This window comes from Cricetulus griseus, chromosome 3 (assembly GCF_003668045.3).
Source record: "Cricetulus griseus strain 17A/GY chromosome 3, alternate assembly CriGri-PICRH-1.0, whole genome shotgun sequence".
Classification (NCBI taxonomy): domain Eukaryota; kingdom Metazoa; phylum Chordata; class Mammalia; order Rodentia; family Cricetidae; genus Cricetulus; species Cricetulus griseus.
This window is the reverse complement of record NC_048596.1, coordinates 201,644,120-201,658,440: the sequence shown is the minus strand read 5'-3', so window position 1 is coordinate 201,658,440 and position 14,321 is coordinate 201,644,120. Positions and strand designations below refer to the sequence as shown.

Below are 14,321 nucleotides of genomic sequence, written 5' to 3'. Positions count from 1 at the left end.
TGTTTGTGGCACTGACTCTGCTTGCCCTCTAAGATCTGCAGAGCAGTGTGCTTGCCACAGTGGCAGTGGGAACAGCTGGTGGGATGGGCCTCATGGGATGCTGGAGAAATGGAGGTATTGCTTCAGATGTTTGGGGTGCAGTCACAGAAGCTCTGGTGCTTAATGAGTGAATGCTTCTCTTTTTCTTGCAGGTGAAAAAGGTGTGAGGGTTGAACTCAATAAGCCTAATTCGGTCAGCAAAGATGTCTAGCAGGGCCTTTGGTGTCTAGCAGTTCCCACATCACCTACAGCTGCTCGATTGCCTTCTGTGGACTCATGGATGGAATGAACAGAGACTCCTGGCTGGTATTCCAGCTGGGAGCCAGGTGACTTGGCCAGGTGTTGTCCAACAGAGGGCTCCATCTGCTGTGACTGTGCTATGGGGTCAGCTCCAGATCTGTGACTGCACTTGGCTGCTGACTGAAGAGGAGATGCTGTCTGAGGAGAGTGGCTTTTCCATCTGGACACGAAACAAGGGCCCTATATAGGATTTTCTTCATTCTTCTATTTTGCCAGATCTATCATCTAACTGAGTTCATTTCATCTCTCTTTTTTATATCAAGTTTGAATTCGGGGAATTTTTGTATTAGGTACAATTTATCAAAACTGAATTAAGAAAAAATTTACAGTATTATTCCTCAAAATAACATCAATCTATTTTTGTAAACCTCTTCATGCTATTAAATTTTGCCCGAAAGACCCTCCTACGATGATTGTCGCCAGTGACTGATGATTCGTTTTCTGGTTTTTTGTTTTTTTTTGACTGAAAGTAAAGAAAGGGCGTTGAGTTCCAGCTGAAGTCCACAAGGTTTTTCTTGGCCTGTCTCACAGTAATTTGATCTTGTAAAGGTCTCTGCTGTCACACTTTGACCTTGGTGATAGTGAAACCTAACAGTAGATGGTCACCACTGACTACCAAGTAACTTATAGAGTTATGAGAGGAAAAGGGTTGATTTTAAAAGTTAATTTTTTTTTTTTTTAAAGCTATGCGACTGGCACTAAATAAACTTGAGGTCCTCTTCCACTCTGGTTCCCAAGACAAAGGGCTTTCTTCAGCTTCAGGTCTGGCCTGTCATCAATCGTGTCCCACTGCCACAGTTTTCCCCGTGGCTTCTCCTTAGTTTGACTGTGCTTCCAGATCCTCCCAGATCAGAGCCTCATTCTGTTGCAGAGCACCCAATGGCCCCAGGCACATGGACACGTGTGTGGTTGTAGCCTCAAGCATGGTCATCGGCTTCTTGGACAGCTATGACTCATTTTCACAACCAGTAATGAAAGACGTGTGCAGCTTAGAAATCAAAAGAAGTGTAAAACCAGACACTTTGTTTCATGGGTTTTTCTCTTTTTAGAGAGAAAAAGAGGGACAGTGGCACAACCACACAAGGCCTGCCAGACTCTTGTCACCTCCACAGTCCCCTTAAAAAGCCAGACTTTGCACAGATTATGGGTAACTCCTTGCCCCCTTGGGTGTTCTATCTCTGACCTTGATCTTTGCCAAAATGTGTGTATGCAGAACTATTTCTGTGTATTTCACCTTGCATCAGTCTTAGCAGCCATGTAGTTTGTATCCAATTAGAAACCTTTTCTGTGGAAAGCTCAGTAATTCTTATTAAGAGATTGCTATTGTTCATGTAAAACATGAAAAAAAAAATCAAGTAAAGCTGAATATGGATTGGGGGTTACTCAGCACTGTGCTTGCGAGAGGGGCTCATGGCAGGAAGTCCAGTTCTGTCCCACGTCCTTTCCTTCAGCCCCAATAACCGCTGACAACCTCTCCAGCAAGTGCCTCTGCCAGCCGGCCAGCTCAAGGTTTTGCCACCTGGCCCCAAAGCACCATGTTTCAGAGTTGGGAGAAACTGTCTGGCTTTGGTGGTAGAAGATCTGTTTGACTGGAGCATCAGCCTTTTAATGTGGGAGTCCCGGGTATACTTTGTATGGGACCGTTACTGGTGTACCAAGTCTCAGACTCTTCTGCCTGGGGGTTGTGCTTGCCAGACAAAATTTAAATTATATATCTTTTGGAAAGTTTATGTACTTTCCTGGAGGTCACTGTGAAAAGATCAAGAAATCAGGATAGTTATGCACTTAATACCCGCTTAAACTCAGTTTCATGTTAGTGGCATTAAGCAGGGCTCTGTTTAAAACTTTGTGGCCTCTGTGTGTTAATCCTGGTTAAAGAGAAAGCTTTATGATGCTGTTTATTCAGTACATTAAGCAGCTGTGGAACAGACCTTTATCCATGGTAGGCAGAGCACTTCATTCAGGATTTGCATAGAGACTCGTGTGGTTCGGACGCCGTGTTTCCTATGAAAGCCTCTCACATTGCTTGTAAAGCTACTCTAATTAAAAAGATGTATAAATGTTCTTGAAAAAACTGTTGTCACCTCCAGCTTTCTTCTGTTTTGTAGCCCATTACCATATGTTGGCTTTCATCGTGGGCCCATTGGTCAGTTATTGTCCTGTCAGTTATCTTTGGTCTAGTCCACAGCATGCAGCAATAACCTTCTGCAAGTAGAATATTCCAGCTGCGGAGGGAGACATTGCTGTGTGGTTAGGGTCAGTGAGCTGCACCTGCATTCTCAGTATCAAGAGTTCTTTTCTCAGTAAGCATTCAAGTTGCTTTAAACACCCTAACTGTTGAATGCTATCAGCACCCCTGTGCTGCTGGAGGGGGTGTGGTATGCACCTGCAGGGCCATTGGTATGCAAGTCTCATACATGACCCTTTGATTTGGGGTCACATGCAAAGACACAAGTTCTTAGGCCAGAGTATTTAATCGGGTGTACTGTAGCTCTGAGGATCTAATGTGGTGCCGGGTGTAGTGGCACATGCCTTTAATCCTAGCACTTGAGATGCAGAGACAGGAAGATTGTGAATCTGAGGCCTACCTGGCTAGCCAGGCCTCCATAGTAAGATCCAGTCTCCAAAAAAAACAAACAAAAAAACCCCAAACAATGTTTTGGCTTCTCAGGGCATTCAACAGATAGACAGACAGTGGAGTGGGTCAGAGGATGAGTGAGCTAGAAACGAAGACTGAGTGTGCTAATGTAATGAAACAGAACCAATAGTCTCTGGTTCTGATGTAACCTTCCAAGCCTTTTGTTTGGTTTTGAGACAGGGTCTTGCTAGCCTCAAACAGCAGTCCTGCTCAGCCTCTAGTGCTATGCTTAGTTGTAAGACATCATTCCTGCCTGGGGTAGCTTTTAACCCTCTCAGTGGCCTGCTTTCCTCCTGAGTCCTGTAGCTAGAAACCTGAGCCTGCCTGGGCTGGTGGCCCTTTCTGCCCACCTGGCTCCTTGGACTCCTCTATTCAGTGTCCAGTTTCCTGTTTTCCAGACTCCATGTCCCCAACTCCTGGTGCCCAAGATGTGGGCGGAATAGATGCTCTTTAGGCCCACAGCTCAACCCAGTAAAGTACAAGAGCCCACACTGGAAACCTTAGATTCTGAAAGTATTGTTCTGGTGTGTAGATCCTGGCAAGCCCCACCACTGGTTCTTTATGCTACTGGGCTTGTCAAAGTCTCCGGAATGTTCTCATTCCTGGGCTCTACGGTTTCATAGCTTGCTTGCACCAGCCTGTGGCTTTTCTCTGCCCTGGTGAAATCACAACTCACTGCCTGGGACATTCTCTGCTTTCTTCCTGGTGCTGCTCTTGCACAGTGGAGACAGGACAGCATGTGAATTTAATTCTGCCATGTTCTTTTCTGGGAAGTAACTACCTCACCTCTGAAGGTTGAGTGCTGAGTGGGATCAAGCAGCCAGAGGTCCCACTGTGTTTGCAAGGTAAGGGAAATCAAGTCTTTCCAAAGGCAAGTTGAGACTTGGCTGCAGTCAGCGACTGTAAAGCATAAGAAAACCTAAATGCCCTCAAATGAGCATTTTCTTTTCTTTTTGGTTTTTCGAGACAGGGTTTCTCTGTGTAGCTTTGGAGCCTATCCTGGCACTTGCTCTGGAGACCAGGCTGGCCTCGAACTCGCTGAGACCCGCCTGCCTCTACCTCCTGAGTGCTGGGATGAAAGGCGTGCGCCACCAACACCCAGCCTTCAAATGAGCATTTTCTTGGGTAAAATTTCACATGTGAAATTAGAGAACCATGTCCAGCACTGTGGTACACTCCTACAGTTACGCTACAAAGGAGGCAGAAGCCCAGCTGGGGGTTCATGGCAACTGGGTTCACATGGTAAAATCCCAAATCTCAGAACTAAACGACCTAAAAGGAAAGGCAGGCAAGGGGATTAGTTATCCCTTCAGGGAACAGAAACAAGATTGAAGAGCTGTCTCAAGTTAAAGCCAAGCACCAAGGGCCAGTGAAATGGCAGCTAACACTGCCAAGTCTGACCCAAGTTCCCTTCCTGAAACCCACGTGGTAGGAGAGAACTGACTCCTGCAAGTTGCCCTCTGACCAATACACATGCTGTGGCATGAGCAAGTTCTCCCCAAAAAATTAAAAGGAAAAAAAAAAAGCCTTTACGATGCCCAAGGAGGGATGGATTCAAATGAAAACACAATGGAATAGAAATGGAAGTCCTTAGGATAAAACTGCCCAGAAGTGTTAGAAAGTGAAGCACACACACTCATCTGTGCTCTGAGCTTATGATGCAGCAGTATCAGAATGATGGCTTCTCTAGTGTTCCACATCTTCCACTTCTGGTCCCATGGAGCAGCTATGGAAGTACTCAACTAACAGTCACTGTGGGTCATTTTAAAGAAACTAGCTGTTGGTTGTGCATTTTTTGAGACAAGCTCTCATTCTGAGACCACACCATACAGTCCTCCTGCCTTACTGAGTGCTGGGATTATTCCTGGCTTTGTTTGTATATGTAAGCATACAAATGTGTATTTATGAATTTAGGTTTTTTTTTTTTTAGATTTTATTTATTTATTATGTATACAGTCTTCTGCCTGCATGCCAGCAGAGGGCACCAGATCTCATTCAAGGTGGTTGTGAGCCCCCATGTGGTTGCCAGGAATTGAACTCGGGACCTCTGGAAGAGCAGTCAGTGCTCGTCTCTGAGCCATCTCTCCAGCCCATGAATTTAGTTTTTGAGACAGGGTCTCACTGTGTAGCTCTGGCTGGTTTAGAATTCAGAGATCCATACGCCTCTGCAGGCTGGGATTAAAGATGTGTACCACCATACCCAGCTGTTTATGATAATTATTTTAATGTTGCACACATACACTAAAGAAATCTACCTTAAATCTTTGACAGCTGACTCTTGAAGTTGTCCTCTAAGCATGTGTATATATATATGTGTGTGTATGTAAGTGTATGTGTGTGTGTGTGTGTGTATATATATATATATATATATATATGTATGTATATAAGTGTATATATATATATTGTACATACATTTATATACACATACACACAAAATGTGTAAAGAAAAAAGCAGAGGTAGGATCAGTAGAGATTAAGGATTGAAAGGAAGTTTCCAAGGCTTCAAGTAGCCAGCTTTGAAAGGAATTTCAGCTAAACTTCCTGGACTTACTATCTAGAGCAAGCAGTTGATGTTGCTCCTGGAAGACAGAACCAAGATGGCAAGTGTGTGATCTGACTCCTGTGTGCTCTGCACCCTGGTTTGAGTGTGAGGTGACATCCTGATGTCTGCTCTCTGGAGTGCAACATTCAGGAGGATGCACTTGTTGTAGATAGCTTCCCAGCTGATGTTCCTTCCTACTTTGTACCATTTTACCGACTGTGGCCATCTTCTCTAGTCTATGCAGATTGAGCCAAACTGAGTATGGTCTAATATTCTGCATCAAACAAAGGGGAGGAAAATACCTCAACTCAGTGACCAAGATGAGACCACCAGAGCTGGTGGTGCATAGCCAGGGTAGTCCCAGGTAATCTTAAGAGAACACATCAGGCCTGGGGATGCAGTTCAGTGGTAGAGCACTTAACCAGGTACATATAAGAAGCCAGGTTCCACCCTTAGCAACACAAAAATCAAATCAGAAAGACACATCAACTGCTTTACATCAAAACATTCGGATTTATTTTTAAAATCTGTAAAGCTTTGAAAAAATACAATCTTAAGAGTTTTGGAACAATGAGACAGGATGAGGTTTTAGTCAAGTGTTTTCCCATTTACCTCTGATCCCAGTTAGGGTGGGTGTGCACAGTTGGCCAAAGCCAAACAAAGGTTTCTCACGTTGCTTTCTTAGGCAGCATGAACTGGGATGTAAAGGCAAGGCTCTAACATAACCTATGGCTGTGGCCCTACAGTGGGTGCTGAACCAACTTTAGCTCCACTGTGAAGTTAGAAATTTGCTTCCAAAGGGAGAATTCAAACAAAATAGAGCACATTTCACTGATAAATGTAAATATAAATGACAGACACAGGGATAACTATTATTAGGGACAAATTTTCTCTAACAAGTATGGGCTCATTACATTTCCACTTTCCCTCCAGCATTTCAGAAGCTGATGTTGCCTCCCAACTACACTGGTACCTTCTACACCCAGCTCATCCTCTTTCCCTCCTGCCCTTGTCACCTGGCACTGCACAGATGACTAGAGGACACAGCAGATGTAACTTTACCCTCATGCTGGCTAGGCCTGTCTACCTGCACTCTCCCTCCTGCCACTGGCCCACATCTCACACTCCACCTCAACAGCTTGTTGTCACAGGATGTGCCCAGCTACCTTCCCTGCCTGTTGAGGCCCTTCCTCTCCTTTTAAAAAGCTAACTCAACTCACTACGAAACAATGCCAGGGTGAAACCCCATCCCAGCACTGTCAATATGGCACTGAGGTTAATCTGCATCTTTCCCCACCAAGATGTAGCTCCAGAAAGGCATGAACACCTTATTTACTTCATAGCCCTAGAACTTTATGTTGTTGGGCTCAAAAAAAATACTTTATTGCCTATAACCTGTTAAATTGACGAAAGTATGGACTATATTTAAACACAAAACTTTAATAGCTATCTATAAACATTTAATACTATTTAACTTCATGCTTAAAGAAATACCAAAACTTGTTATCCAATCTGACAGGCTAAAGATCCTGTCAAGAATGCTGAAAAGTTGACACTACACTTGGCACACTGCCGAAGGAGGGGAATTCAGAGTTTGACAGAGCTGAACACAGACCCTGTGACCAGTCCCACTCCTGAGTGGGTGTTGTCAGCATTACTTAGCCCTGCACTGGGATACTTCCAACGGTTCAGTAATACTGGGGTGAGGGGGAAACTTGTGGTATCATTAAATTCTACAGAGGAATGAAAGTAAACTTCTACACATAGTAACAAAGACACTACCTTCACATCCTCCAGTAAACTGTGACCTTGGGGATGAAGAAGGTAGGTACTATAAAGGAACAACTACAACAGGACTCCCCCATCCTCCCTTGGGGAGGTAAAGGAGGAAGTTACACAGTGGAACACTGGGAAAACTAGGTTCACCCAGATGCTCACAAAATTTATGCACCTTACAACGTATAAATGACCTTGTAGCAAAGCCAGTAAGGTGGAGGGACAGCCATGAGACAAACTGAGCCAAGTATCTATGTCCCTCTGCTGAACATGGAAAGATGCAAGCCCCTTCCAATACTCAGATGATGGTGCTTTTGCTTTTCCCATTGGCATAGAGTTCACAGTGCTGCTTCTGGACAGTTTTCTGCTCTCCAGGGAATTAGGCAGCTTTGTGAGATGTTATTTACCAGTTACTTTTTAGCACCAAGTTTTAACCATTCACTTAAGTCCCCCTCAAATCTGGCCAGCAGAACCAAGTAACTGCTGTAACATTCCAAAACAACTGTACTATATATTCTGTATCTACTCTAAAATCTGCTGCCACCTCTTGACAAATAAATATGGGACATAGGGGAAAAAAATGTGTTTTTGTTTGTTTTGTTTTTGAGACATGGTCTCACTATGGCCTAGGTTGGAACTTAAGCCCAAGCTGGCTTTAAACCCCACAGCCATCTCCCTGACTCAGCCTCCATAGTGCTGGGATTTTAAGCATGAGCTGTCATGAGCTAGAAAAATTATTTTAAATACATGAGGGTCTTTAAAATCTGTTGCCACTTTTTAGTAAAGGTGGGACAGATTTTATATATACATATTATACTTAAAATATAAATTACTGAAAATAAAGAAGTCTTTAAAATTCGCTACCACCTTTATACAGAAAGTAAATTCTTTTAAAATATAGAAGGCTTATCCACTGTTATGATTTTGAAAAAAAGAAAAGAAAAGAAAAAAAGACAAAGAGCCCTGAGTATTTTAAGAACTGCTATGCTTCACATTGTCTGGACAGAGAATCTTACATCTTAGAGATTAACATCAGCTTAAAGAATGGGCCTTAATATTAAAAGTGTTCAACTGTTGGGCTCATGGTAAGATTATCTTAGACTATACAAATAAAAATAGTACTCTAAAACCTTCAAGAACAAGAGAAAACTAAAAGTACTTAAAAATCATACGTTGACACAGGACAATCTGAGCCAAAGTCCTGATAAGGCATGGGTGAACATAGCACCTTCACATAAGATCCTTGAGACAGTGGCTCCCTACATTACCCAGGGTCATGGGCTCAAGTGATGCTCCTGCTTCAGCTTCCTGAGTACCTGGGACTATACGGACATACCACACCACCTGGATGGAGACAGACTACAATTGCTCACTGTGTATATGTAAAACAGAATACTGCTGGTGTAATACGCCAGACTGTAACCCACAGGTCCTTCACCTGGAGGGCAACACCACCGTAAGCCAACAGGTGGTATGGGACCCACTCTGTTTCAGACTCTTCGAGGTCGGAGATTGGTTTTGTTACCTTCCAGGCAGCGGTCCAAGTGCTCATTAATCCCTGATTCCAAAACTACATTCTGACAGACTGGACAGTTGACCAACCGTCGCTGACTGCATGAGCTGCTTGAACTCCGAACTGTGCTTGTGGCTGGGGGCCGTGAGTTATTCTGAAGATCACCACCACCACTGTGTGTTTGCTCCTTGATGATATTATCCAAAGCAGTCCTGTCCTCCAACCTGAGCCGCTTGTTTGGGAACTGGTCTTCAGATGTACTCTCCTCTTGGGATATGGTTGAAGGTGTCACAGTCGCAGATGACACAGTTGCTGATGCTGATGCCATGACTTTGGTGGCATTTCTCAGGGACGCCCTGGAAGGTGGAACCTTTCTCTGAGAACCAGATGAGGCTGAATGCTTGGTGCCATCCCCAATGGTCCCACTCTTTACTGGGGATCCATTCACATTTCTGAAAGCCTTTTGGTTGGCAACAGAGACTCTGGGGAAGTAGCTGCTCAGGACACTTTGGTGACTAGCAGTGGGAACAGGGGAGACCAGATGAGGTCTTTTACTTGGGAAACCATTCTGTTCACATTTCACCTCAATGTTGGAATCAAGTATCAGGCCACTTGCTGAATGGTCTTGATTTGAGAGACCTTTGGCTTCATTAACCATGTATGAGGTGCTCAACTTCCCAGGTAAAGGACAAGAGCTTGTATCTCCAAGAACATACCCTTTTCCACTGAATGGGATGAGCGGCTGGGCCTCCCCTTTGCATAGCTTGTCTGCAAAGGAAAACAGACAAGACTTCCTCAACACATTGCCACAGCGACAAACACAGAGCAAATGGTGGTTTTACTAAAACAAAGGATTATTTTGTTTTTAACTCAGATCTGTACAGTAGTCACCTATTGACAAGAGAAGGCAACCTTCAGTAGTCAGAGCCCTTTACTGAAAGAACAGGACGGATGAAGAAATTATAGGTAAAGAATTTAGGGAATTTTCCCAGAAAAGTGCTCAGGTTCCCTTCTCTGCTCTCCTTACCTGGCTTCCCTGTGCACCACTTTTCTAGTCTCCTAACATCTCATCATTTCACATTAGGAACTACAGCTTGGCTCCTGAGGCCTACCCCACCAAATCATGCAAAGGGAAACATCAGCTTCAGTAACTGCTGCCTCCTTGGAGCTCCTATGGAAAGGAGCAGAGCCTAAGTATGATACAGGGACAAAACACAGGCTGAACTCATTTCCCATCCTCCCAAGACAGCTCCGCAGAAGTCACTGAGAACTTAAGGGCCGGCTTGGTCAGGACTCACACTCTGGGTGCTGTTACTTCAATTACTGTTTTCACTCTGAGAGGTGTTTGCCTTGGACTCTCCCTCAGATACTGCAAGTGGAGACCACGTCACCTTTCCTCATTTTCACAGAGTGAAGCACACTTTCCCACCATCACTTTGTGTTCTTTATACCTGAAAAGAACAGCCCTGCAATAATCTTAACCCAGTTCCCCGACAGGCAACACTGCCCATGCACTAGCCAAGGTCACAGAGATGAGACGGAGAGGTACCTTTATTCTCCACTGCTGATGCCAGCTGCTTGCCTGGTTTTGCCTTTCCTCTGCCTTTCTTTGAATAGTTCTCTGGCTCCTTGATTTTTATGTAAGTGCCTCCACAAGTTTTCTGGTGGTCAGCCCACCAGTAGTCATGGGCAGAGGGTGCCCTGTTGGTTGCACGCTTCACATAGCCGTAATAGGGCTGTTTGTGCTGGCAGGGCCCATTGCAGCGCCACCAGTGTCGACGATACTCATCCACCTCATCATGGAAAGTGTGGTAGACCTGGGCAGAGGGAAGTGACCAACAGTCAACACACAAGTTAGCCACTCTACTAACTTTACCCAAGGAGTCTTTGGATGTTTGTTGTTGTTGTTGTTTTTTCTTATTATTAAATATTCTACTTCTCAGGCATTTCTAAAAAGTTCTATTTTGGGAAAGCCAGCTACTATATTTAGTTTCTTTTGAAATTTTCACTTTAAAGGAACACATCAAGTAATTTAAAACTTCCTAATGTATAAAAATAGCATATAAAACAAAAGATTTTGATGCATGGGGGAAAAAAAAACATAAACTACCTCTCTGAATGCTAAATGTTTCAGAGGCTGAACATTATTAAAAGCTAGACAGAACTGACCAGGCGATGGTGGTGTATGCTTTTAATCCCAATCCCATTACAGATGGCACAGAGGGGCAGAAGCAGGTGGATCTCTCAATTCCAAGCCAGCCTGGTCTACAGAGCGAGCTCCAGGACAGCTAGGGCTATTATAAAGAGAAACCCTGTCTAAAAAACTAAAACCAAACAAACAAAAAGCTAGTACTGAAAAGTTGTTTACTATAGCACAGTAATAAGCCTGTAACAAGGAAAAAAAGTTAAGACCAACTGGGAGGAATTTATCTCTCAGAAGCAAGCATACAGGTTTCCTTAAAGTGTAAATTCCTAAAAACCATAGCGTTAAAGGGCTGAACAGCCAGATCCTTACTATAGAAAACCAGAAAATTCCCAGTCTCAAGCTGTGCTAATACACTGTATGTCCTTGCTCTCAAGGTCTCAAAAAACAGGAAGTGTTGTCACGTCACTCGCATGGTAACAGACAGTTCCAGAAGAGTTCAGTGGTACAAGCATGATCACCAGCGTAGGGAGGGCATACCTCAGCCTTGGCTGTGATATCTCCTCCAATACTGCACTGTCAGGACTCAAAGAACTTCTGATAAGGGACTGTCACACATGTGTGAGAAGCTCCTCCTGAAGGTCCAGAAAAGTGTAATGCAGAACCAAAGGAGCATGCCTCAAATGCTGATCTGGAGTTGTTGGAGGCCTCAAGGAAAAGGACTGCTGGCTCTGTAGCTACTCTACCTCTAGCGCCTAGACAAGTCCATTCATTTCTGTAGGATTCTTATTCAAGGCTGAAAAATCTTCACTTTTACTGAATGAATCTAAGTATAACTTTGAATGGCTGCTGGGCTTGGTGGCACAAACCTATAAGCTCAGTACTTAGGAGGCTGAGTTAGAATTTGCAAGTTTGAGGACAGTCTGGTTTACTGTTTTGCCCTTGCTCCCAAAACATGTGTAGCTTAGTGTACCGTTATGTTGGCTCCTGTCAGTTGGTTGATTCGATGCATATGTTTACAGAACTCTGGGCCATGTCCTTCCCGGTCTTTATCATTATTAGTGACAAATAAGTAGGCATGTATCATTTCATGCAAAAGAGTCTGAAACAGAAAACCAGAAAATTAATTTTCTAGGGCATGTCTGAAGATGAAAACGCTTTCTTAACTTGGGGTCTGTAGGCCCAAGTACACAAAACGTTGCATATACTATTTCAACCTCTGCAGATCCCAGTAAGACAAACTCCCTTCGAGGAATTACAATTGCTCAAAAAAGCCCTATTTATCTACCAACTCAATATGAATCCAACCACATAAAAACTTTAAAGTTCTGGTAGAGAAACCCACCGCAAGCAAAGTCAAAAGATAATTCTGACAACTCTGCAACACGTATCACAAGCTCTGAAATTTGAACATACGGGGCTCGTGATGCCAACACCAAAAGAGCGAATAGCCCAGGTCTAAATGGGCACAAAGCTAAGTATATGCTGGGCATGACACACACCTGTGATCCCAGCACTCAAGGTGGAGGCAGAAGGATCAGGAGTTTGAGACCAGTTTGGCAGCACCAGACTCTACCCCCCTAAAAACAGCTGGGTTCATGCATGCCAGCTCACTGAGGAAGCTGAAGCAAGAGAATCATATAAGACCAGGGCCAACCTGGCAAACAGACTGTCTCTTAAAACTCAATAAAATGTCCTGGCCAGGAATGGTAGTGCACAGCTGTAAAAACCCAACCCTCAGAGCTGAGGCAAGAGGATCTTGAGGTTGAAGCCAGCCTGGACTACTATCAAGATCCTGTCTTTAATTTTTTAAAAAGGCCTGGGCAGTGGTGGAACACACCTTCAATCCCAGCACTTAGGAGGCAAGACGGGTGGATCTTTGTGAGCTCAAGAGGCCAGTCTGGTCTACAGACAGAGTTCTAGGAGACCCAGGGCTGCACAGAGAAGCCCTGTCTCAAAAAACAAAAAAAAAAAAAAAAAAAAAAAAAATTCCTGCAAATCACTGAGCTGAGAACTAGGGTTATGGAAAGAATACCTCTACAAGGTCCTTTCTTGGTCTCAGTTTTAGAAGAGGTTCACTGAGACGGATGGAGCACATTCCTCCTCTTCCTTCATAGGTGCAAATCCCAGCACACCTGGAAAGCAGTCACAACAGTGGATTAGATTCACCAAGAACAGTGGAGACGGATCAAAAAGTAAAATCCTAGCCTGTCGTGGGGGAGCACTATGGAGGCAGAGGCAGTCAGATCTCTGAATTCCGGGCCAGCCAGGGATACTCAGTGAAGCCCTGTCTCAAAAACAAAACAAAAAACATGAGCAAATCCTTACCGGTTCTAGTGCAGTTCAGAGGAAAGAGTCCCTGATGGGATACGGCTTTCCTGAGTGGGACACTTGGAATGCAGGCAGTAACGCTTGCTCACCCTCACCCACTCTGCTCCACACAGGCATTCATCAGCAGGGAATGGTTTAGCGCCCACGTCTGCCCGGATACTTCTCCAAAAGGGTCATAGGGTTGGTGTGAAGTTAGACGGACGCTACATACTACATCTCGCCCTGCTTTACTGCAGGCTGCTTTCTTTCTATGTGACGGTGTAAGTGAAGGGCAGATTACTATTTCGAATGGGATTTCTCAAATTCAATGGGTAGAAAAGGAATCCTGTTGGTACATCACTGAGGGCCGTTAGGCCCGGCCCACTCTGGAATATAGGCACGTCTCCAGTGACCTTTCCCTCCACCGCGAGGCGGGGACACCAACGACAACTCAGCGGCCTCGCCCTTCCCTACGTTCCGAGCCGTTCGTGGGCGCACTCACAGTGTCATGCGCACACTCCACTTCACTTCCACCGCCTCTAGCTGACCCCAAAAGAAGCGGTCGTTAAACTGCAAGAAGAGCGCCTGCAGGTCCGGGGTGGGGTCCACCAGCTCCCAGGACGCATCCACCAACGACACGGACTCCCGCGCCGCCGCGCGCCGTGCCACCTGCACGTCCCACTCCTCCTGCAGTCGCAGCGCAACCACCAGATCCTCGTCCATCGCGCCACTCCCGCCCAAGCTACTCCGAAGACGCCGGCGGTGCTCGCGCAGCGCACTGGTCTCGCGAGAGCTCCGGGCCCGGCTGTCAAGTGCGCGAGGGCTCGCCTCGAATGCCTAACCGAAAGTGGCTCTGAGCCGCCCCGCGGGCACAGGCTTAGGAACGCGGGGCTCGGGCTAGGGAAGGCTCCAGGAAGCCGGTTGTCTCCTGAACGCCCCTGAAGTTCAGCACCTCACGTCAAGTCTGGTCCGCGCCCGAGCCTCTTGACTTCCGTACTGGCTGGTCCGCGCACGCGCCGTAAGTCGCTGCCGCTTTTCGCGCAGGCGCGCCGTCGGCACT

The 14,321-nt window shown here is 45.3% G+C and overlaps 2 protein-coding genes across 4 annotated transcripts in view; one reads left to right on the top strand and one right to left on the bottom strand.

The window, feature by feature from the left end:
- The window catches only part of Egln1 (egl-9 family hypoxia inducible factor 1), a 39,528-nt gene extending 37,125 nt beyond the window's left edge, over positions 1–2,403 (top strand). Inside the window, exon 5 of the mRNA XM_027404813.2 lies at positions 192–2,403. Within this exon, the coding sequence (XP_027260614.1) occupies positions 192–250 (59 nt within the window). The 3' untranslated portion in view covers positions 251–2,403. The remainder of the gene's footprint in view (positions 1–191) is intronic.
- A 3,606-nt stretch (positions 2,404–6,009) lies between these two features.
- On the bottom strand, positions 6,010–14,292 carry Sprtn (SprT-like N-terminal domain). Of its 3 annotated transcripts, XM_027404817.2 has the most exons (6): positions 13,764–14,292; positions 12,987–13,086; positions 11,925–12,053; positions 10,358–10,625; positions 9,525–9,576; positions 6,010–9,164 (listed from the first exon to the last, which is right to left on the bottom strand). In XM_027404817.2, the coding sequence occupies exons 1-6, from the start codon at positions 13,982–13,984 to the stop codon at positions 8,786–8,788; spliced, it is 1,149 nt and encodes a 382-aa protein (XP_027260618.1). In that variant the 5' UTR covers positions 13,985–14,292; the 3' UTR covers positions 6,010–8,785. The 3 variants fall into 3 exon arrangements, with proteins under 3 accessions (XP_027260618.1, XP_027260616.1, XP_027260617.1); XM_027404815.2 differs by having other exon boundaries at positions 6,010–9,576; positions 13,764–14,290; XM_027404816.2 differs by lacking the exon at positions 13,764–14,292 and adding an exon at positions 13,280–13,755 and having other exon boundaries at positions 6,010–9,576.
- Between the last annotated feature and the right edge of the window lie 29 nt (positions 14,293–14,321).